Consider the following 25127-nt stretch of genomic DNA (forward strand, 5'->3'; position numbering starts at 1 on the left):
TGTCACCATGCCTGGCTAATTTTCATACTTTTTGTAGAGATAACATCTTACTATGTTGTTCAGGCTGGTTGCAAACTTCTGTCCTGAAACAATCCTCCTGCCATGGTCTCCCAAAGTATCAGGTCTGAGCTACCACACCCAGCCTTAGATTGTCCTTTTTAAGGAAATTATAGCTATATTGTTGTACTCATGCCACTTGAAGAACAACTCGGACCCCACTTTAGGTATAAATCAGATGGTGATTTATTACACCTGCGCAGGGGACCAAGGTGATTTATTACACCTGCACAGGCGGGTCGCCACCCCAAAGGGCAAAAAGGCCCCGAAGAGAAAAACAGGTTGCTTTTTATACCTTTTTTGTGCTACGTGGCAAGTCAAGCAAAAACAGAAGCAGGACGTGGCTGGTTAGCTCAGGGTGGGGTTACAGTGAGTCAGGGGCTACAGCCTGGCGGTTGGTACGATGGCGGGGTTACAGCGAGTCAGGGGGGTTGGCACCAGTTCAGGGGGTTACATCGTGGCAGCCGAGGTGGGGACAAACTTGGGGAATGCAGTACCTTGGGAACCTCACGTAGGTAATTTTTCTACCATTGTTCAGTTATTGCTAGGGGGTTGGGGTAAGTTCTACCATTGTTACCTGCTGCTGGGAGTTCTTAGGAACTCAGGGAACTTCCTTGTTCTATTCTGAAACCTGTTTGAGGAATAAACCCAAGTGGGGTGTGGTTTAAGGCATGCGGGGACTCAGGCTGAGACAGTTAGGGGCCCTTAGGGGTCTTTTTGCTGGGTCGGTTATTACAGTATTTGTGCAAGCAATTTTCACACACCTACAATACAACAGGATTAGCCTTTGCAAGTTCTAAAATATAACAGAGATTATCTACATTTAAAAAAAGTGTCAAGGGCAGTGCCTGTGGCTCAGTGAGTAGGGTTCCAGCCCCATACCGAGGGTGGTGGGTTCAAACACAGCCCTGGCCAAAATGCAACAACAAAAAATAGCCAGGTGTTGTGGTGGGCACCTGTAGTCCCAGCTACTCAGGAGGCTGAGGCAGGAGGATTGCCTAAGCCCAGGAGCTGTAGGTTGCTGTGAGCTGTGATGCCACAGCACTCTACCGAGAGTGACAAAGTGAGACTCTGTCTCCAAAAAAAAAAAAAAAAGTGTCAATATGGGTCGGTGTCTGTAGCACAGTGGTTACAGTGCCAGCCACATACACTGAGGGTGGTGGGTTCAAACCTAGCCAGGGTGAGCTAACTAAAACTCAACTAAAAAATAGCTGGGCGTTTTGGCAGGTGCCTCCCTTGGGAGGCTGAGGCAGGAGAATCGCTTGGGCCCAGGAGTTTGAGGTGAGCTGTGACACCACAGCCTGTACAGAGGGTGACATAGTGAGACACTGTCTCAAAAAAAAAAAAAAAGAAAAGACATGTACAGTAGAGTGACAGATGGCAATAAATTCTATGAGAAAAGTAAAGGTGAAGGGGGTTGGGAGGGTGAGTGTGGGTTTTACAACATTCAATTGGCTGCTCAGAGCAGCCTCAGTGAGAATGTGATGTTTGAACCCAGACCTGAAACAGGTGAGGGGTGAGTTAGGTGGCTGTCTGGGAATAGCCTCAGTCAGAAACAAGGCGTGAGCCACTGCGCCCAGCAGTTTTTCCTTTTAGAAAAGTTTTAGACTTTCATATAAATGGTGTCTTAGTTCAATGTGCTGCTATAACAATGCCACAGACTGGATAGTTAATAAAGAACAGTATTTTCTTACATTTCTGGAGGCCGGAACGTCCAAGATCAAAGTTCTAGTAAGTTCACTTGTCTAGTGAGAGCTGCTCTTTGCTTATGAGACGGTGTCTGGTCCTTGCTGTGTCCCCACAGGACAGAAATGGAAGGGCAAGAGAGCTGGGGGTGCTGGGAAGCCACTTTTATAGCAGCCTTAATCTCGTTCAGGAGGGAGCGGCCCTCGTGGCCTAAGCACCTCTTCAAGGCTCCACCTCTTAATTCCACTACATTGGCCAGTTTCAACACCTGAATTTTGGAGAGGACACATTCAAACCACAGCAAATGGAACCACGTGGCACGTACTCTGTTTCTGGCCCCTCTTAGCATGACGTGCTTTTGAGATTCACTATGTTGTGCATCTACAGCTTGTTCCCTTTTATCACTTAAAATATTCTCTGTTATAAAAGGAATACTACTTTTTGGTTTGGTGAACATTTGGGCTGTTCCCAGGCTGTGGCTATGTGAATAAAGCTGCTCTGAACGTTGTGTATAGGTCTTTCTTCAGCCCACTGTCTCCAGGCCTGGGCCTCCACCACTCTATTCAGACTACTCTGAATGTCTTCAGGGGACCAAGTGTGGCTAATTCCAGTGCCCAAGTCTCTACCCTCATTTACCAGCAGTAGTTGATACTTTCTAAATGGAGTTGATAAACACCTACAAAGTTTCAGTTTACTAATTCTCTTTATACATGGAACTAAATGTTACAATTCAAGACATCAGTTTCATATATGTAAATACTGTATTATTTTTTAGAAGTTGGCTTAAGTTTTAATCTTGTCTTCATAAATAACTTGGAACAGAACACAGTTAAGCTCCAACTTAAAGAGAACAGTTCCTGTAATTCTGTGGCTTTGTTTGTTTTTCAAGACAGAGTCTCACTAAGTCTCCCTCAGTAGATGGCTATGCTGTCACAGCTCACAGCAACCTCAAACTCGTGGACTTAAGCAATTCTCTTGCCTCAGACTCCAAGTAGCTGGGACTACAGGTGCCCACCACAATGCCCAGCTATTTTGTTGTTGTTGTCAATGTTGTTTTGCAGGCCTGGGGCTGAACTCACAAGCCCCAGGGCATGTGGCCGGCGCCCCGACCACTGAGCTATGGGTGCCCAACCTGTAATTCTGTGTTCTGTTGTGCGAATCATCTCTTCCACAACTGGTAACGAATTGTGTGAGGACATATTCTATCTATGGTATTAGCCCTGCTCCACAGGGTAGTTTTTTTCTTTATTTTTGGTAGTTGTTTTTTCTTGGCTGCAACTAAACATCCTTTCCCTGAGTATGTTTTCTAATACAGATTACAAATCTTAACCTAAGTGTTTTTCACTCATAATTTACCTCCCTAGTCATCACTCACTCCCAGGTGTAAGAGTTAACATGTATTCTATACACTGTTAACTTACTATCCTTACAAGTCTACAGGGCCAGTTACAAGAAGTTATGCAATATGCCAGGAGTTGGAAAACTTTTTTGGTAAAGCACAAGCTAGGACACATTTCTAGTTTGTGGGTCAATCTGTTGTAATTAGCCAACTCTGCCAGGACAGTGCAAAAGTAGCTACAGACAATAGGAAAATGAGTAAGAACGGCTGTGATCCAGTATAATTTTATTTACCAAAATATGCAGCAGGGTGGATTTGGCCCTACGGCTGTATGCAGTTTGTCAACCTTGCACTAGAAACTGACTTTAGGTAATCCATCTTGTCTTTCATCACAAATTGGTCTCTCTTAGGCTCGGTGCCCTGTAGCACAATGGTTACGGCATCAGCCACATACATCAAGGCTGGCAGGTTTGAACCCAGCCCAGGCCAGCTAAACAATGACAACTGCAACAAAAAACAGCCGGGCGTTGTGGCTGGTGCCTGTAGTCCCAGCTACTTGGGAGGCTAAAGCAAGAGAATCACTTAAACCCAAGAGTTTGATGTTGCTGTGAGCTGTGATGTGACAGGACTCTACCCAGGGCGACATAGGGAGACTATGTCTCAAAAAAAATTGGTCTCTCTTAGCAAGTATAGAGTAAATTTGCAAACTATTCTCCCTTTTCCCAAGTGATTTGAAGTGTGGCTGGAACTCTTATATGATAATGCTGCAAACTTGACACATTTTTGTTATTTTGCTATGCAGAAAAATTGGAATACTTCTGGACATTCTGGGTCTATGCAGCTTAAATGACAATTCTGGCATGGCCAGCAGAGGAAGGGGATAAGTGGTTTACCATCTTGTTTTAATTTCTCTTGCTGAATGCTTGATAGCACGTTTGGGATATGCTTATGGACTGATTGCAAACCTCACACTATACATTTCAGATATTCCATTTTAAGAAGCGAGATAGGCAGAATGCTAAAGGACACAGCAGGGCCACCCTGGTTAATCTAGATTAAGTGATAAAAAAGCGAACTCTGGAACTACCAATCTCACTCCCCTGTACCCCACACACGAAATTATTTCAAAATGAAACTCCAGCTTCCTGATATATTTTAGAGGGCGCTCTGTCGCAGTTGTGGCTACTCAGTGGAATACTCTGTGCAATGTGTACACCCAGGAACATTCCTCCCAAAGTGCTGCTCCCTTCAGAATATGCTGTTCTCTAAACAGATGACTAGCACATCAAGATGAACCCCACACGTTACAACAGAATAACATTTATCTTCACAAAACGGGATAAAAATTTATTTTTTCAATGGAAATAAACCCTGGGACAGAGTAGAGTAGAAATATCCATTTACCACAGAACAAAAGGATGCTGTATTTGTCACTGTTCAGGGCTAATATATATATATATATGTTGTGGTTTTTGGCCAGGGCTGGGTTTGAACTTGCCACCTCCGGCATATGGGACCGGCGCCCTACTCCTTGAGCCACAGGCACCACCCTGTCCAGGGCTAATATTTTCCACAGTGGTTTAAAGGCAGGAATTCCAATGAAGAGCTAACATTTTTGAGCTCATGTTCTATTGAAATACTTCTGTTATACAAATTAGAATGTCCTGACCTGGGAAGTGTTAACTGCACAGAACAGAGACCCACTAACTATGGCTGGACTAGCGATACAAGAGAATCAAGAGTCATTGGGTGAAAGTCTCACAAACACCAGAGTTTTGAAGAGAAATGCTTTTTTAAGGAGCAGGAAATATTTGTTATTCACTTACAAAAAAAAATTTGATGGTTTTGGTTACTTTAAAAAATCCATTAAATCTGTTGGGCCTCTTCATTGATTACCCTAACCTAGAAGCCATTCAAGACAAAATGGAAAGTACTTTAAACTGTATTATCAGCATTACTCATTTCTAGTAATGATTTATATTCAAATCCACGATGAAAACAAGCTACTGGGTTAACCCAGTGACAAGAGAAATCATGCTGATGAAGGAAGAATAAAGACTATGATCTTGAGACTGTCATTTTTTTTTTTTTTTTTGGAGACAGAGTCTTAATTTGTTGCCCTCGGTAGAGTGCTGTGGTGTCATGGCTCACAGACACCTCAACCTCCTGGGCTTAAGCGATCCTCTTCCCTCAGCCTCTCAAATAACTAGTACCACAGTTGCCTGCCATAACGCCTGGCCGTTTTTGTTTTTTTAAGAGACGAGGTCTTGCTTTGGCTTAAGGTCTTGAATCTGTGAGCTCAGGCAATCCACCCACCTTGGCCTCCCAAGTGCTGGAATTACAGGACTGAACTACTGTGCCCGGCCCTTGAGACTGTCATTTAAGGGTTTTTTGGTGGGCTGCTTTCCCTCATTGCTAGAAGTCCAGATTTCTAATAAAGGGCCAAAGAAAATGTTTTGATATAGATCTTGCCATTTTTAAACATTAATTTCCATCGTGATCATCTCCTTCATTTATGAGGTAGGGTATCATTACTATCTGATAAAGCTAACAATTCTTAACCAAATATCCTTTGGAAGGAGTCCCTGAATACATGATGATGATGATGATGATACTACCACCTAACATTTACTGAGTGTGCCCGGCACTGATCTAAATACTTGAAATGTATTAACCCCAAAATTGGCACGTTTGTGGAAGGAGAGAAGGGTTAAGGAAAATGACTAAGATCACACAGCAGGTAAGAGCTGAAGCCAGGGTTCAACTCAGGCACTGAGTTCAGGTACTTAGCCTTCTGAATATCATGCTAAGCTGCCTGGTGCCTATCTTGTGCCTGGTGCCTATCTTGCTTAGACAAAGAATCAGCTGTTGAACTTGAGGTTATGTGGCCCACCTCTCCTTAAAATCTTAATTTTCTCAAAAACGATTTCCTTGTTAAGTAAAACGTGTTTTAAATGCTTCCAATTTTACAGGAGTTGAAATGTTTAATATGTTGAAATAGTTCCAAATGCTAAAAATTGTTTGATACATTTTATTGCATATTTCATTTCAAATTGAAGTAGTAATTATAAATGACACAACTTTACAGTGATAAGTATATTAACAGTTACGTTTAACCTTTGCACATAAATCTAGTTTGAAAAAAGCAATAGTACATATTTATCCCAATCTTTAAAAACTTTTTACAAAACAAAAGGATAAAGGTATTGAAATTAGATTTCCTGGGCAATACTAGAAATCTCTATGGCTAAAAAATAATCGCAAAGAGGGAAGAAACTACAAACTTGGAACTGTAAGAAAGCAAGACAGGATGGTCCCCTACGCTGTCCTCACACATGATTTCTATGACAAGGCTGATGCTCTCTTCCGTATTTTAGTCTCTTACACCTGCTCTTTAATCTATTACATCCTGATACTCTAGCAAATAATAAAATACTTCTCTTTAGATAGAAATCTGTGATAAAATGTATACTACTTTGTATTACTAGTTTAATAAAACATTAACCAAATACCCAATAAATTACTGTATTTAAAATTTATAGTAAGAAACTTATTAAAAACAAAAGACAATCTGTTTCAAATAGAGGACCATTTAAATTCTTTTCAGTATAGCTAAGCTGACTATCAGGGTTACATTTGGTTAAAGCAGTCTGAGCAGACGTCTAGGAATATGGTGTGTGGGCAGGCCAGTGGGACCAGGTGGTTCCCTTCCCCAGGTGGACATTAGATATCCACCATGCCTCTCTCGTAATACTGAGGACTCATTCGGAAAGGATTCATCATCAGTCTGCTCAGATAAAGCTTGCTTCCTCCTACTGGCCCATTCTACCTACACTAAAAACTGCAGATTAGTATTGCTTTCATGGCTTTTTTTACTGGAGACCGTAAGTCTGAGTTGAATTTCTCAACGTGAGGGTCACAATGAGAGACCGTGGGTCTTTCTTATTCTTGTGAACTGTGATCTTCCCTTTCAAGGCTTCACCTGTAAAAGAAAAGCAAAAAAATGCGTTTAGGAATTCAAGGAATATAGTCTAGCAGAAAATTATGTATATCTAGCACTTCCCTTTTTTTTGTTGTGACATGTCTACCTTTTTTTTAACTTTTAAATTAATAATACTTTTTAAGTTGATAGTCTTCAGTTTTATGTTTCATCAATTTCTGAATGAAGCAAGAACTACCTATATGCCACAGTTGTCAAATCCTTGTGAAAGATGAACAAATCCAGTGGTCACGCAGATTTGAGGGTATAATTTTATTAGAGATCAGAATGTAAGAAATTGTACGTTCTGGGCATCTAGAAAAATATATCAAGACATGGTCCCTGCCCTTAAAGAGTTCATGCCCAAGGATGAAGAGAAAAGTCTTTACCAACAATTACACACTAGGCAAGTGTTTTAAAGTGTGAGCAGGTGAGAACTGGGGATGGCTGGGAGGCAGTAAAAGGCAAGTTTGTAAGAATGAGTGAACGAGCCAGGGCTGATGTGATGGTGTACATGTGATAGTATTCAAGGGAGAGAAAACATGTACAGAGACCCTTCAGAAATGAGATTCTGAGGAACTGAAAATTGCAGCTGGGAAAACTTAAGAGGCACAGGATAAGGGAGCTCGCTTTTAATGGGTTGACACTGAAAACTGAAAAGAGAACTCACACAGATAGAAAAACATCACATTATCTGTTTAAAGGCAAATGCTGATTTCCTTTAGATTTATTCTGTATATTGGAAATTTTATTTATTCCAAAATGTAATTATCTATGTACTTTTCTGATTATAAATACTTAACAATTTTTTCATTTTGGGAGGCGGAGCAAGATGGCAGGCAAGTAACAGCTTCCTTGTATCTGGGCACCGAGAGTCTGGGGAGATAGGACTCCAGGCATCTCTGGCTGGTGGGATCAGCTTATCATCACCCCTGTGAGGATACAGGGAGTCAGCGAGAGACTTCTGAACCCCAAGAGGAGGACTAAAACAGTGGAAAAACGGCAAGTGGTCGCGTGTGTTCAATCCATCTAAACCCGCCCGCAACTGTAAGTTCAGTAGCAGCGAGACTGCAAAATGAAAGGCCTTACCTGTGAACTGTTTTGGTGTCTTTGGACTTGGCACTCAGTTGAACTGCCTTGGGGAGAGCCTGAGCGGGAGTGCGGAAAACTTTGGCCGTTGTCTAGGGCTCCAGTCTGAGCCACTGAGCCAGACGGAGCTAACAGTGTTTGGCTGTGGGTCACAGGGAGCCATTGTGAGCGATCTGCCCCGGCAAGCTCTGCCCTCAGGGTTGCAGAGCTAGAATTGGGTGGGAGCTGGTAACCCAGCGACCAAGTAGCCTAAGGGTGGGGTCTGAGCCGCCTTGCAGCCCTAACCCTCAGGGGCAGAGTGAGAACGGTTTTGGCACACTGGGTAAGTGGATAGCCACTTCAGCAGTGATTCCAGCGACAAGCACTTTCCTGGGAAAGCTTCTGCTCAGCAAGTTTACAAGTTCAAAGTGCCTTTTAAGTGGGCTGAAGAGACATTTAGGGTGTCCACCTGCTGGGGTTTGAGAAATCAGCAGCCTCCAGTCGTATCAGAACTGTGATTAACATCTCATACCTCAGAAGACCACGTGTTGCCCAGACAATATTCAATAACATATACATACTGCTTTGTTTTTGGTTGTGTTTTTTTTTTGTTTCTTTCTTTTTTTTTCTGTTTTTTTTTTTGTTTATTTTGATGTTATTGATGTTGCTTTGTTTTTTAATTTCAACCTTGTCCATACAGATCCTTTTTCTTTCTCAATTTTTCTGGTTTAATTATAATTTCCCATTGCTGCCTTTTTCAATAACTAGAACTTCATTTTTTGTTAGGGTTTCTACCGCTATTATTTGGTTTTTCACCAAATTTTATCCCATAAAGTTTTCTGTTTGCTTGTTTTGGTTTGATTTATAGCATTTTTGTCTTTCCTCTCTACTTGGTGGAGGTGGGGTACTGTGTCTGATCAGGTTAGCAAAGAGCTGCTGACCTCAAGGGAACCACCCAACTGGGCACCCCCAGAAGGTGGGGTTTTTTTAAGGTTGAGTCAAAGTACCCTACTGTACACCTATATTGCTCTGTCTCCCTCTTTCTGTGCCTCTCTTCTTTTTGTCACTAGTCCTTTTACCCATCCACTCTCCTTTCTCTATTTTTCTTTTTTTTTTTTATCACTCGGTCCGCCTTTCTTTCATCCCTTTTTTGCTCTTCAACCTTCTCACCCTTCTGGTCCTGTAACCCTTAGTCCACAGGCACGAGAACTTAAAGAGCAAGAGGAAGTGAAAGGAAAATTAGGGCAAGGAAACAGATAAAAGAAATCACTTATGAGGAAGAATCAGCAGAAAACTCCAGGCAACATGAAGAACCAGTCCAGAACAACCCCGCCAAGGGACCATGAGGTAGCTACTGCAGAGGATTCCACCTATACAGAAATGTTAGGAATGACAGAAAGGGAATTTAGAATACACATGTTGAAAGAAATGATGGAAACAATGAAGGAAACTGCTAATAAAGTGGAAAATAACCAAAAGGAAATCCAAAAACAGAATCAAATAAGAGATATGAAGAATATAAAAAGGATATAGCAGAGCTGAAGGAACTGAAACAGTCAATTAGGGAACTTAAAGATGCAATGGAAAGTATCAGGAACAGGTTGGACCATGCAGAAGATAGAATTTCAGAGGTAGAAGACAAAGTTCTTGAGATAACTCAGATAGTAAAAGAGGCAGAAAAGAAGAGACAGAAAGCAGAACGTTCACTGTCAGAATTATGGTACTTTATGAAGCGTTCCAACATACAAGTTATAGGAATCCCAGAAGGGGAAGAAGAATGCCCCAGAGGAATGGAAGCCATACTAGAGAATATTATGAAGGAAAATTTCCCAAATACCACCAAAGATTCTGACACACTGCTTTCAGAGGGCTATTGGACCCCAGGTCGCCTCAACTCTAACCGAGCTTCTCCAAGACACATTGTGATGAACCTGTCCAAAGTCAAGACAAAAGAAAAGATTCTGCAAGCTGCCAGGAGTAAGCGCCAGTTGACCTACAGGGGCAAATCCATCAGAGTGACCGCAGACTTCTCTAATGAAACTTTCCAAGCAAGAAGACAATGGTCATCTACCTTTAATCTACTTAAACACAACAATTTCCAGCCCAGGATTCTGTACCTTGCTAAGCTAAGCTTCAAAATTGACGGAGAAATCAAATCATTTACGGATATACAAACATTGAGGAAATTCGCCACAACAAGACCAGCTCTACAGGAAATACTTCAACCTGTTCTGCACACTGACCACCACAATGGATCAGCAGCAAAGTAAGAACTCAGAAATTAAAGGACAGAACCAAACCTCCACACTGATGCAAAAGATAAAACTAAGCAATGGACTCTCACAAAATAAGATGAATAGAATACTACCACAATTATCAATTATCTCAATAAATGTTAATGGCTTGAATTCCCCACTGAAGCGACATACATTGGCTGACTGGATTAAAAAACACAAGCCATCCATTTGCTGGCTGCAAGAAACACACCTGGCTTCAAAAGACAAATTAAAGCTCCGAGTCAAGGGTTGGAAGACAATTTTTCAGGCAAATGGAATTCAGAAGAAAAGAGAAGTTGCAATCTTATTTTCAGATACATGTGGATTTAAAGCAACTAAAGTCAAAAAAGACAAAGATGGTCACTTTATATTGGTCAAGGGAAAAATACAACAAGAAGACATTTCAATTCTAAATATTTATGCACCCAATTTAAATGCTCCCAGATTCCTGAAACAGACCTTACTCAGTCTGAGCAATATGATATCTGATAATACCATAACAACAGGGGACTTTAACACTCCTCTTACAGAGCTGGACAGATCCTCTAAACAGAAATTAAACAAAGATATAAGAGATTTAAATGAGACCCTAGAACAACTGTGCTTGATAGATGCGTATAGAACACTCCACCCCAAAGATAAAGAATATACATTCTCATCACTCCATGGAACATTCTCCAAAATTGATCATATCCTGGGACACAAAACAAATATCAACAGAATCAAAAGAATTGAAATTTTACCTTGTATCTTCTCAGACCATAAGGCACTAAAGGTGGAACTCAACTCTAACAAAAATGCTCGACCCCACCCAAAGGCATGGAAATTAAACAATCTTCTGTTGAATAATAGATGGGTGCAGGAAGAAATAAAACAGGAAATCATTAACTTCCTTGAGCATAACAACAATGAAGACACAAGCTACCAAACCCTGTAGGATACTGCAAAAGCAGTTTTGAGAGGAAAATTCATCACTTTAGATGCCTACATTTGAAAAACAGAAGGACAGCGCATCAACAATCTCACAAGAGATCGTATGGAATTGGAAAAAGAAGAACAATCTAAACCTAAACTCAGTAGAAGAAAAGAAATATCCAAAATCAAATCAGAGATCAATAAAATTGAAAACAAAAGAATCATTCAGAAAATTAATGAAACAAGGAGTTGGTTTTTATAAAAAATAAATAAAATAGATAAACCATTGGCCAGACTAACGAGGAATAGAAAAGTAAAATCTCTAGTAACCTCAATCAGAAATGATAAAGGGGAAATAACAACTGATCCCACAGAGATACAAGAGATCATCTCTGAATACTACCAGAAACTCTATGCCCAGAAATTTGACAACGTGAAGGAAATGGATAAATATTTGGAATCACACCCTCTCCCTAGACTCAGTCAGGAAGAAATAGAGCTCCTGAACAGACCAATTTCAAGCACTGAGATCAAAGAAACAATAAAAAAGCTTCCAACCAAAAAATGCCCTGGTCCAGATGGCTTCACTCCAGAATTCTATCAAACCTTCAAGGAAGAGCTTATTCCTGTACTGCACAAATTATTCCAAAAAATTGAGGAAGAAGGAATCTTCCCCAACACATTCTATGAAGCAAACATCACCCTGATACCAAAACCAGGAAAAGACCCAAACAAAAAGGAGAATTTCAGACCAATCTCACTCATGAATATAGATGCAAAAATTCTCAACAAAATCCTAGCCAATAGATTACAGCTTATCATCAAAAAGCTGATCATGATCAAGTAGGCTTCATCCCAGGGATGCAAGGCTGGTTTAACATACGCAAGTCCATAAACGTTATCCACCATATTAACAAAGGCAAAAATAAAGATCACATGATCCTCTCAATAGATGCAGAAAAAGCATTTGATAAAATCCAGCATCCTTTTCTAATTAGAACACTGAAGAGTATAGGCATAGGTGGCACATTTCTAAAACTGATTGAAGCTATCTATGACAAACCCACAGCCAATATTTTACTGAATGGAGTAAAACTGAAAGCTTTTCCTCTTAGAACTGGAACCAGACAAGGTTGTCCTCTGTCACCTTTACTATTCAACATAGTGCTGGAAGTTCTAGCCAATACAATTAGGCAAGACAAGGAAATAATGGGAATCCAAATGGGAGCAGAGGAGGTCAAACTCTCCCTCATTGCTGACGACATGATCTTATACTTAGAGAACCCCAAAGACTTAACCACAAGACTCCTAGAAGTCATCAAAAAAATACAGTAATGTTTCAGGATATAAAATCAATGTCCACAAGTCAGTAGCCTTTGTATACACCAATAACAGTCAAGATGAGAAGCCAATTAAGGACACAACTCCCTTCACCATAGTTTCAAAGAAAATGAAATACCTAGGAATATACCTAATGAAGGAGGTGAAGGACCTCTATAAAGAAAACTATGAAATCCTCAGAAAGGAAATAGCAGAGGATATTAACAAACGGAAGAACATACCATGCTCATGGACGGGAAGAATCAACATTATTAAAATGTCTATACTTCCCAAAGCAATCTACCTATTCAATGCCATTCCTATCAAAATACCAACATCGTACTTTCAAGATTTGGAAAAAATGATTCTGTGTTTTGTATGGAACCGGAAAAAACCCCGTATAGCTAAGGCAGTTCTTAGTAATAAAAATAAAGCTGGGGGCATCAGCATACCAGATTTTAGTCTGTACTACAAAGCCATAGTGGTCAAGACAGCATGGTACTGGCACAAAAACAGAGACATAGACACTTGGAATCGAATTGAAAACCAAGAAATGAAACCAACGTCTTACAACCACCTAATCTTCGATAAACCAAACAAGAACATACCTTGGGGGAAAGACTCCCTATTCAATAAATGGTGTTGGGAAAACTGGATGTCTACATGTAAAAGACTGAAACTGGACCCACACCTTTCCCCACTCACAAAAATTGATTCAAGATGGATAAAGGACTTAAATTTAAGGCATGAAACAATAAAAATCCTCCAAGAAAGCATAGGAAAAACACTGGAAGATATTGGCCTGGGGAAAGACTTCATGAAGAAGACTGCCATGGCAATTGCAACAACAACAAAAATAAACAAATGGGACCTCATTAAACTGAAAAGCTTCTGTACAGCTAAGGAGACAATAACCAAAGCAAAGAGACAACCTACACAATGGGAAAGGATATTTGCATATTTTCAATCAGACAAAAGCTTGATAACTAGGGTCTATAGAGAACTCAAATTATTCCACATGAAAAAAGCCAACAATCCCATATATCAATGGGCAAGAGACATGAATAGAACCTTCTCTAAAGATGACAGAGGAATGGCTAACAGACACATGAAAAAATGTGCATCATCTCTATATATTAGAGAAATGCAAATCAAAACAACCCTGAGATATCATTTAACCCCAGTGAGAATGGCCCACATCACAAAATCCTAAAACTGCAGATGCTGGCGTGGATGTGGAGAGAAGGGAACACTTTTACACTGCTGGTGGGACTGCAAACTAGTACAACCTTTCTGGAAGGAAGTATGGAGAAACCTCAAAGCACTCAAGCTAGACCTCCCATTTGATCCTGCAATCCCATTACTGGGCATCTACCCAGAAGGAACAAAATCCTTTTATCATAAGGACACTTGTACTAGACTGTTTATTGCAGCTCAATTTACAATCGCCAAAATGTGGAAACAGCCTAAATGCCCACCAACCCAGGAATGGATTAACAAGCTGTGGTATATGTATACCATGGAATACTATTCAGCCATTAAAAAAAATGGAGACTTTACATCCTTCGTATTAACCTGGATGGAAGTGGAAGACATTATTCTTAGTAAAGCATCACAAGAATGGAGAAACATGAATCCTATGTACTCAATTTTGATATGAAGACAATTAATGACAATTAAGGTTATGGGGGGGAAGCAGAAAGAGGGACGGAGGGAGGGGGTGTGGGGCCTTGGTGTGTGTCACACTTTATGGGGGCAAGGCATGATTGCAAGAGGGACTTTACCTAGCAATTGCAATCAGTGTAACCTGGCTTATTGTACCCTCAATGAATCCCAACAGTAAAAACATAATAAAATAAAATAAAATAAAATAAAATAAAATAAAATAAAAAAAAAGAAAAATAAACGTTCAATTAGAAATCTTACCAAAAAAATAATAATTTTTTCATTTTATTTATTTATGAGACATTTTCATTTTGTTGCCCTCGGTAGAGTGCCATGGCATCACAGCTCACAACATACCTCAAACTCTTGGGCTTAAGCAATTCTCTTGCCTCAACTTCCCAAGTAGTTGCAACTACAGGTGCCTGCCACAACACCCGTTTTTTTTTTTTTTTGTTTGTTTGTTTTGTTTTAAAGAGAGGAGGTGTTGCTCAGACTGGTCTCAAACTTCTGAGCTCAGTCAATCCACCCACCGTGGCCTCCCAGAGTGCTAGGATTACAGGCGTGAGCCACCATGCCTGGTCTTTTTCACTTATTTTAAAGAGTCATTTAAAAATAACAATCTGGGCAGTGCCTGTGGCTCAAAGAAATAGGGCGCAGGCCCCACATGCTGGAGGTGGCAGGTTCAAACCCAGCCCCGGCCAAAAACTGTAAAAAAAAAAAAAGAAAAACAATTTAAGAAATTGCTAAGTTGTAATTGATCACCATTCCTTGCTTATTTAATAGTAAGATTGCACCAAATAGCATGAGGAATAGCTTCACAACCTGGATGGACACAATGAGATGCCATATAAAATAATGATTGAGGAATCTATGTAAAGTTACCCAAGTACTGACTCAGTATCGGATTTTTTTTTTTTTTCTTTTGGCTGGGGCTGGGTTTGAACCCGCCACCTCCGGCATATGGGACCGGCGCCCTACTCCTTGAGCCACAGGCGCTGCCCTCAGTATCGGATTTTTAAAGAACGACAAAAGCCCCTACATTGAAGGAAGATGACTTGAATGCTTTTCAATATATAGTGAAATAAAACAAGTAATACATAGTAAAACTACCTAACAGTTGTATTTCAGATTATAATAATTCTATTACTGATATATTTTATACATCTTTGCAAAAAGGATCAGACTTATTAAATATAAAATTAAGAAATTAGGAAAAAAATTAAGAAATTAGAATGATGAAATAATATGGCCCAAAGTGCACTTCATTCAGTAAAAAATAACAATGATTCTGTGCATGGGTGTGTACATCAATATGTACAAGTGGCTTTACCTTTTATAGCTGATCCTCTATATAATAAACAAAATAAAACTACCTCATCTGAGCTGCTCACCAACAGTGATGTGACAAAGATTACCAGATAGTTCTACAAACTTTACAGAGTTTAGGTTAATTACTAGATAATAATATATATAATATTTATTTTGATACTTATTTTGTGATAGGCCCTATTCTAAGGCCTTACATGATTTATCTCAATGATCAGAAAGTATCGGTATAAGCAAAGTTCATTTTCCTTACTTTACAAATGAAGTTTAGAAAAGGTAAGTAATTTGCCCACGGACACACTTGCCAGGAAGTGAAAGAACGAGAATTTTCTAAGTAAGGCTGTTTGATTCTGGGGGCCCATGTTCTTTTTTCAACTATAGTCAGTCTAGTGTCTCCCTTTCTCCATCTGAAAAAATGGCTATTATAGCTTTAAATATATTGTAATAGACATGAAATACATTTTATTGCCCTGGACTTTCTGTAAATAACTAGTCACTCATTTCTAAAAACATTTAACATTTAAATTTCTATAATTATACTATAAAAACTTTAATAAACTATAGCTCATATTTTCTTATCAAAGGTATTAACCTAGGGATAATGAAATAAAAGATTATTAGTATCTTTAACACATCTAACATTTTAGAATTTCAAGTTTGTAGGCAATATTTTTTTGCTTCTATTTTTTGCCAGCATCTTAAAACTTCTAATCATAAACTGATTTTAAAACTGGGAATGAACAGCCACTTATATGATAAACTAACACTTTTTATAAGTACATAACAAGGAATAGTAATTACCAACTTGGTCATTGGGTTTAACTCACTGTTTATTCAAATACCTACACCGAAGTCAACACTGAATCAAGAAACAGTTGATTTTTATCACTTAGTGACCTTTTTCCTTTTCATTTATAAGCAGTGTCTTACTGTAAATTACTTAGTTTAGTTGCTGCTATAATGAATGAAAAGACAGATAATGTACATCTGCGATTCAAAAATAACAACATGACCCCCACAGACCCAACATCAACTTGGGCAAAAAGGCTTGAGGAGAAGGGGGGAAAGGATACAGATAAAGGTTAAAAAAAAAGAAAAAATTAAAGCCTTCATCTGCAGATCAGAACACATGGCCTTATACATAGACAATACTAAAGCAATAATCAAAAAAAAAAATCTAGAATTGTTAAGCAAGGTCGAGATATAAAAACTAATCATATTTCTATATACTAGTAATGAAGAATTTATATAACAGTAACACCAATGCTTCAATAAAGCATATAATACTACAGGTGAATATAATAACATACACCCATGGTTTATTCACATAGAACAACAAAAAAACTCTAAAGATGATACAAATATACAGAGATACATTTTGTTTGTAGGTGAAAGACTCAATATTGTTAAGATGTCAATTCTCCCCAAACCAATCTCTATGGCCAATAAAATCACAATCAAAATCCTAGCAGGCTACTTTTGAGGGGGTAGAAATCACTGAGCCGGTTTTAAAATGTGTATGGAAATGTAAAAGATCTAGAATAGCCCAAAAATTTTGAAAAAGAACAAAATAGGACTTACAAAATGCTATAGACAGTGTCATACAGAAAAAGGACAGAAATACAGATCAGTGGGGAAAATAAGAGAGCTCAGAAATAGACCTACATGCATGTGGTCAATTAATTTTTGACAAAGGAGCCAGGGTAATTAAATGCGAAAGGAATAGCCTTTTCAAGAAATGATGATGGAACAAGTGAATATACATTTGGAAAAAGAACTACTAACTACAAAATTTAATGTGAAATAGATTACAAACCTAAATGTAGAAGGCAAAATTATAAAAATTTTAGGCAAAACTAAAAAAATTTTACAAGAAACATACAAAAATCTTTGTGACATTAGTGTTACAATTAGTGTTCTTAATTAGGACACAAAACCACCAACCATAAATCTGACTTCATCAGAACTCATTAAAGATTTCTACAACACATATTAAGAAAATGAAAAGGAGCTGGCAGATTCACATCCAGCCTGGGCCTGCCAAACAATGACAACTACAACCAAAAAAAATAAAAAATAAAAAAAAATAGCTGGGCATTGTGGCAGGCACCTGTAGTCCCAGCTACTTGGGAGGCTGAGGCAAGAGAATCACTTAAGCCCAAGTTTGAAGTTGCTGTGAGCTGTGACTTCACAGCACTCTACCAAGGGTGACATAATGAGACTGTGTCAAAAAAAAAAAAAATACAGCTACATACAGCTAGCTATATGTACATGTAGCTACATATATATCTGACAAAGAAATTCTGTTATATATAAAAAATTCTTACCATTCAGTAAGATGATAAATGAGTCAATTAAAAATTGAGCAAAATATTTTACCAAGACCTCATAAAAAAAATCACAAATGTTTGACTTTTTTTTACAAGTTGTCAACAAGGATGTGGATTATCTGAATTCATAATGGTGGCAGGAACTAAAACAGTAGGTCATTTTGAAAAAGCTTACCAGTTTCTTATAGTTAACTATATCCTTAGCATAAGACCCAGTAATTCTACTTTTAGGTATTTACCCAAGAGAAACAAAAACACGTGTCTGCACAAAGGACTTTTACATCAGTGTTCACAGCAACTTTATTCACAATGGCCCTAGCTGAAAACAGTCCAGAAGTTTAATAGCAGGTGAATGCACACAAGTAAACTGCACAAAGAAATACCACCCGGCAGTTAAAAGGAACAAACTGGTGATACGCCAACGAGCCTCAAAAGATGCTGAGTAAAAAAACCTAGGGTACATTCTGTATAATTCCACTGATACAAATTCTTTCTTTTTTTTTTTTTGCCGGGGCTGGGTTTGAACCTGCCACCTCCGGCATATGGAGCCAGAGCCCTACTCCTCTGAGCCACAGGCGCTGCCCCACTGATACAAATTCTAAAAAAGGTAGTACTGACACATAGTGACAGCATTATCAGTGACTATCGTGGCCTGGGGGCTGACCCCACAGGGGATAGAGGATGAAACTTTTTGAAGTGATGGAAATATTCTGTATTTCCATGGTTGTATATACATTTCTCAAAACCCATCAGACTGTACAATTGAAATGTATAAATTTTTATTATATGTAAATTATAGCATAATGAAGCTGTTTAAAAATATGGTGTCCTGGCCAGGTGCGGTGGCTTCTGCCTGTAATCCTAGCACTCTGGGAGGCTGAAGCAGGAAGATCGCTTAAGCTCAGCAGTTGAAGACCAGCCTGAAAAAGAGGGAGACCCCATCTTTACTTTAAAAAAAAAAAAAAAAAAGAAAGAAAGAAAGAAAAGGCGGCGCCTGTGGCTCAAAGAGGTAGGGCGCTGGCCCCATACACTGGAGGTGGTGGGTTCAAACCTGGCCCAGGCCAAAAACTTCAAAAAATAAAGACAAGAAAAAGAAAAAGTAGTCAGATATTAAGGCGGATAGCTCAGCTAATTAGGAGGCAGAGGCAGGAAGATTGCTTGAACCCAGGAATTTAAGGTTGCTGTGAGCGAGGTTGATGAAACAACACCCTAGCCTGGGCAAGAGTGAGACTCTGCCTAAAAACAAAAACTTAAAAAACTGTGGTGCTTAGGAATAAACACAGGTAAATGAAATACAGTAGAGAAGTCAGAAGATCTACTACGGAGATTCAGTACATTCAGAAAGATTCAATAAAATTGTGTAAATAAAGCAATACAGTCTTTTTTAGTATGAAACCAGTCAGAACCAAAAGGAAAAAGTTGACAGGTCTGACTATACACAAAGAAAAAATTCTATAGAGTAAGGTAGTTTAAAGAAGAAAAAGACATTGAAACACATTTGCTACTCACTTTTCAGAGTAGCAAAGATTTTTCAAAAGTCTAAATTTTAAATTGATTCCTTAGGAGGGATTATAAGAAGTGGAATTCCTTTATAAAAGGCATAAAATATATTCTAGTTTTACATTCCTGCCATCTTCATCAACACTGTACTATTGGAAACCAAACAGCAACAAAAAGAATGAAAGAAAATAAAAACACCCCTGTTCCCTTAGATAAGCACAACCAGAATCTGACTGCTCTGATTTACATTTCATTAATTATTAGAGGTGATAAGTATTACTTCAAATGTTTAACTACTACCTTAAAATTTTTTTGTTGGGTGCATTTATACCTTAGTGATTTTTCTTGTTGCTATACAACGTACTGCTACAAAAATTTCCTCTTAGCACATTTGATTTAATGGTTGCAGATCCTTCATTTAAGTTGCTTTGAGAACATCAAAAACATCCAAGATGGCTCTTTGGTAAAGGTTCTATTCAATCCTTAGTGCAAGAGTCAAATGGCAATGTTCTATGGTGCTTATAAATTAGGTTATCAAGTTCTTCATGGATATAACCATGAGGTCTATACATTCCTCAGTTTAGAATTATAACCAAAGTGAAATATAGATCTTTCTGTTAAATTTTCACACAAAAACTTTTCAGTATCAATATTACATAAACAAAACACCTAGTAAGTTAAAAGAACATAACTGCCACATTTTACTTGATACTGGTACTGTTAATTTCATGTCTTAAAATGAAATACAGTTAAAATATCTTTTCCATAATAATCTTTTCCAAAGGATGCTCTCACACTCCTTTAAGTTAATTAAATAACACAAAGGGTCACAGTAATAAATACATAATTCACAACTGAACTCTCTTCAATTGCTCTGCCTAACTAAGGCGCCAAGGCAGTGGCCATAATACCAGACTAGATCAGAGTAATTAATCAGTGTCAGAGAGATACCAGATGACTGATGTTGGTGAGGGTGCATACTGTGTGGGAGCTGCAGAGAACACTGCGGAGAGGAGCTGTCCCGACTTGTTTTTATCATCGACAGACGGCTGTTACATACCAGGAAACAGTGCTGCAGTTCCATCAAGAACAAAATTGATTTCATTTCAATTCTGTTATAGTGTTTTCTAGAATTAATTTATTCCAGAGTAATAAAATTTCATTTTCCGAGAAGGGGAAAAGAAAAGCACAATAAATCATTATTCTCACTATTAAAGCTTAGAATTAAAAAAAGAAAGGAAAAAAACCATCCTCAGATTCTCCATCATAAAAGGCTCACTATGTACTTTAACTTTAAAGAGAAAACAACCTACTCTTTTATTTTCCAAGCAAAATCACATGAAAAAATTTTGAGTTTTTAAGGTAAAAACTGCCTTGTAAGTTTGTACAATAAACAGAGAGGAGTTCATCTGCATTTGCCTCATTTTGTTTTTGCGGTGCTCAAGCTTTCTAGGGACAGAGAAAATGACACCATCAAGGTTTATTTCCATTTATTTCTAATTTCAAAGTGAGAAAATGACAAGGTGTTACTTTAATGGAGTTTATTTGCACCTATTCAATTTTTATGCATCAACAGTAAAATCAAGTGTTTTAGAATTTTATGACATATTCTAAACATAAAGGTTAATATAATGACCACCTGGAGCAAAGCAGTCGGCTTTGTCAAACTGTCATATTCTGCTACAATTCCTTCAATTTTTAAAAGACACAGTTCTTTTCTATGTCCTCTACATGACATTGAACCCCTTTTGTAGTCTGACCTAATTCTATTTCTACTCTTCCTCACAGGTAACCACTATGCTGAGTCTTGTGGCTATCATTCTTCAGTGTTGCTTCCTACTTTTACTACATATTATTTGTATATGCATGGTTGCTTTAATGTTTTTAAACTTTACATAAATGATATATTATAGGATCCATTCTGCAATTTCCTTTTAGTTCAATGTTGCTTTTGATAGACACACACACACACACACATATATTTGTACACACACACAATTTATCTGCTTCAAAATTTTATTCTATGCAGCTACAATATTTATCCATCTTCTATGGATTTAAGGTTGGTTCTAATTTTTCACTTCTATAAACCATACCATTGTGAAGATTTCTGTACACATGTGTTGGGAGACACTGTTGAGAATACATATGTAGCAAAAAAATTGCTTGAATGTAGGTAGGGGTGGTATACATACATCCACACTTAACTTTGATAGTCTCAAACTGTCCTCAAGTTTTACCAATTAAAACAACCAGGAAAAGAGTTGTGAAAGTTCCACTTGGCCCCTTACTACCAGAACTTGGCACTGCAAATCTGTCTATTTATCCCTCAAACTGATGGATAAGAACAGCATTTCATGGTTTCCGTTAGTCTTTTCCCGAGTTTCTAGCAATGATGGGGCTTTTAAAAAATCTTTTTAAAAAGAGTTTTTAAAACAGTTTTTTTAATTTTTTTGAGACAGTCTCACTTTGTCACCCCCTGTAGAGTACTGTACTGTCATAGCACACAGCAACCTCAAACTCTTGGGTTCAAGCCATCCCCTTGTCTCAGCCTCCTGAGTAGCTGGGGCTCCAGGCACCTGCCACAACACCAGGTTATTTTTAGAGATGGGTAGCTCAGGCTGGTTTTGAACTTGTGAGCTGAGGCTATCTACCTGCCTGGGCCTCCCAGAGTGCTAGGATTACAGGTGTGAGCTATCATGCCTGCCTGCCTTCAAGAAGCTTTCAGTGAAGGTGGGACAAGTTTATTTGAACAGTAATAGTAAAAATAATCAAGATTCCATATTTAGTTTCTAATTATTTTCTCTTTCTGTCTTTCTTTTTTTCTAGAGACAGAGTCTTACTTTATCACCCTCGGTAGTGTGCTGTGATGTCACAGCTCACAGCAACCTCCAACTCCTGGGCTTAGGTGATTCTCTTGCTTCAGCCTCCCAAGTGGCTGGGACTACAGGTGCCTGCCACAAGGCCAGGCTATTTTTTTGTTGCAGTTTGGCTGGGCCTGGGCTCAAACCCGCCACCCTCAGTATATGGGGCCAGTGCCCTACCCACTGAGCCACAGGCGCCACCCCAGATTCTAATTTTTTTTTTTTTTTGTAGAGACAGAGTTTCACTTTATCGCCCTTGGTAGAGTGCCGTGGCGTCACACAGCTCACAGTAACCTCCAACTCCTGGGCTTAGGCGATTCTCCTGCCTCAGCCTCCCAAGCAGCTGGGACTACAGGCGCCCGCCACAACGCCCGGCTATTTTTTTGTTGCAGTTTGGCCGGGGCCGGGTTTGAACCCGCCACTCTCAGTATATGGGGCCGGCGCCCTGCTCACTGAGCCACAGACGCCACCCTAGATTCTAATTTTCTAAATGTGTAGGTATGCAAGGACTATTCATGCTAATATAAATAAACGATTAATGAGGTTCATAGGATGAGAAGCAGAACCTGACCAGCCACTGAACACTACGTAAGATGTGAAGAGGTGGAGAGGAGACAGAGGAGAGAATTCTAGACAAATATGTTTTGAATATGATAAGTACCAAATGACATTCTCACATTCTCTTTAATAAATCTTTTACATTTTTTTTTTGAGACAGAGTCTTACTTTGTCACCCTCAGTAGAGTGCTATAGCATCATAGCTCACAGCAATCTCAAACTCTTGGGTTCAAGCAATTCTCTTGCCTCAGCCTCCTAAGTAGCTGGGACTACAGGTGCCCGCCACAATACCCAGCTATTTTTAGAGACGAGATTCTCACTCTGGCTCAGGCTGGTCTCAAAACCCGTGAGTTCAGGCGATCCACCTGCCTCGCCCTCCGAAGTGCTAGGATTACAAGCGTGAGCCACCTTAATTTATACTTTACTTCTACTGGTGATATTTCTCTTTAGTCACTTGGGAAATGAAAATGTTTTTAGTTGTATTTGCAACTTACTAAATACCAGGTACTTCCTAAAAAGACATTTTCTGAATTATTCTGTGATACTTTAAGAGCTACAAAATATTCCATTTATTTTAGTTGGCAGAAATTACACTGAAATAAATAAATTCTTAAATTATATCTTTAATTAAAAGATAGGCCATCTAAAATTTATTTAAATGGTAAGCTCTAAGAACAACTTTCCTTAGCATCTGTTAATATTGCCTCAAATATAGTACACACATAAAAGTGGTTGTAAAGTGAATTGTTTGCTTGTGAATGAGTAAGATACTTCCCCCCTACCATTCTTTCTCACCTGCTTTAATTGAAAATGGCTTCTCCAAAAGAAATACTGTTTGTTTCCAGTGTGTTTGGGTACTTTCAGGGCCCGTAGAGAACACGACCTGCATTGGTAAAGTTCAAAAGTATCTGATGAAGTACAAGATTTTTAATATCATGGCACATTAATCTACTACATCAAATATAATACAAACTCCAATTGCTTGCAACAGCAAAATGCTTATGATCAAACACCTTGGGGCACAAAAAATAAAACACAATGTACTTCTGAGATAATTAATATTTACAAGATAACTCATGATACTTACCCTGTTGTGGCAATTCTTCTCAAAATATATATCAAAGTAGCCAGCAATTGCCTGTTTCAAAAGAATATAAATACGTAGTAAACCAATTACATAATTTAAGAGTTAATTATTGTCTTTTCAGGCACAGCTAATGAAAAGCCATTTTAAATACCAGACACCTCTTAAACTTATGGCATGTCACAATTTTTCCTAGCAAAGGAATTTTAAAGTAAAATTAATATAATTGGCTTTTCCTCAGAAACAATGTAACAATAAGGATAACAAGGCTAATAAAATAATCAGTGTGTTTTATTAGAGAAATTATCACACTAGATGACCAAAAGTAGAGAGATGCATGGAAAAAAGAGGCTCAACTAGTCTCCCGCAGAGAGGCGCTCGCGCATGCACACACACACACACACACACACTGTCAGGTCTTTTGAAACCTCCAGCTCTGATCGAGCCTCCAGACAACTGTAGCTGCAGGAGAGACCCCGGAGGGGGCGAGCAGAAGCACTAGTTAGAGAAGTTCAGTCCAGACTGCAAAATCATAAACAAATAAATATAAATGATCATGGCTTCAAGCCATTGAGTTGTGGGATGGGTTATTATACAGCAATAAATAACTGAAACAAATTCTTTTATACAAAGCCAATTCATTTAATTTTTTCCAGATCTAGTGCATTCAACTTTAAAATACTATGAATATTTTGGTGATGAAATCAATCAAAGTTTAAAAACATAATAAAAATGAATAACAGTACTCAAATCTTATGTTTAAGAAAATGCCTGGGTGGTGCCTGTGGCTCAGTGAGTAGGATGCCGGCCCCATATACCGAGGGTGGTGGGCTCAAACTTGGCCCCGGCCAAACTGCAACCAAAAAAATAGCCGAGTGTTGTGGCGGGCGCCTGTAGTCCCAGCTACTTGGGAGGCTGAGGCAAGAGAATTGCCTAAGCCCAGGAATTGGAGGTTGCTGTGAGCTGTGATGCCACAGCACTCTACCGAGGGTGACATAGTGAGACCTTGTCTCAAAAAAAAAAAAAGAAAGACCAAAAGAGAAACTCCAAAGTGAACTCTAAGGGTTACAGTGGTAGTACAAAAAGATATCCAAAAGAAATTGACAGAGTCAGATAAACATATAATTTTGATTTTTTAATGATACCATTCCTTTTTCACT

The 25127-nt window shown here is 38.7% G+C and overlaps 1 protein-coding gene across 4 annotated transcripts in view; it reads right to left on the reverse strand.

The window, feature by feature from the left end:
- Positions 1-6099: 6099 nt before the first annotated feature.
- PRMT3 (protein arginine methyltransferase 3) overlaps positions 6100-25127 on the reverse strand; it is a 136696-nt gene continuing 117668 nt past the window's right edge. For all 4 annotated transcript variants that reach the window (XM_053561278.1, XM_053561279.1, XM_053561277.1 and 1 more), the window contains 3 exons: positions 23971-24021; positions 23679-23766; positions 6100-7064 (listed from right to left, as the gene is read on the reverse strand). In XM_053561278.1, the coding sequence (XP_053417253.1) occupies positions 6955-7064; positions 23679-23766; positions 23971-24021 (249 nt within the window). In that variant the 3' untranslated portion in view covers positions 6100-6954. The remainder of the gene's footprint in view (positions 7065-23678; positions 23767-23970; positions 24022-25127) is intronic.

This window comes from Nycticebus coucang, chromosome 14, assembly GCF_027406575.1.
Source record: "Nycticebus coucang isolate mNycCou1 chromosome 14, mNycCou1.pri, whole genome shotgun sequence".
NCBI classification, from domain to species: Eukaryota; Metazoa; Chordata; class Mammalia; order Primates; family Lorisidae; genus Nycticebus; species Nycticebus coucang.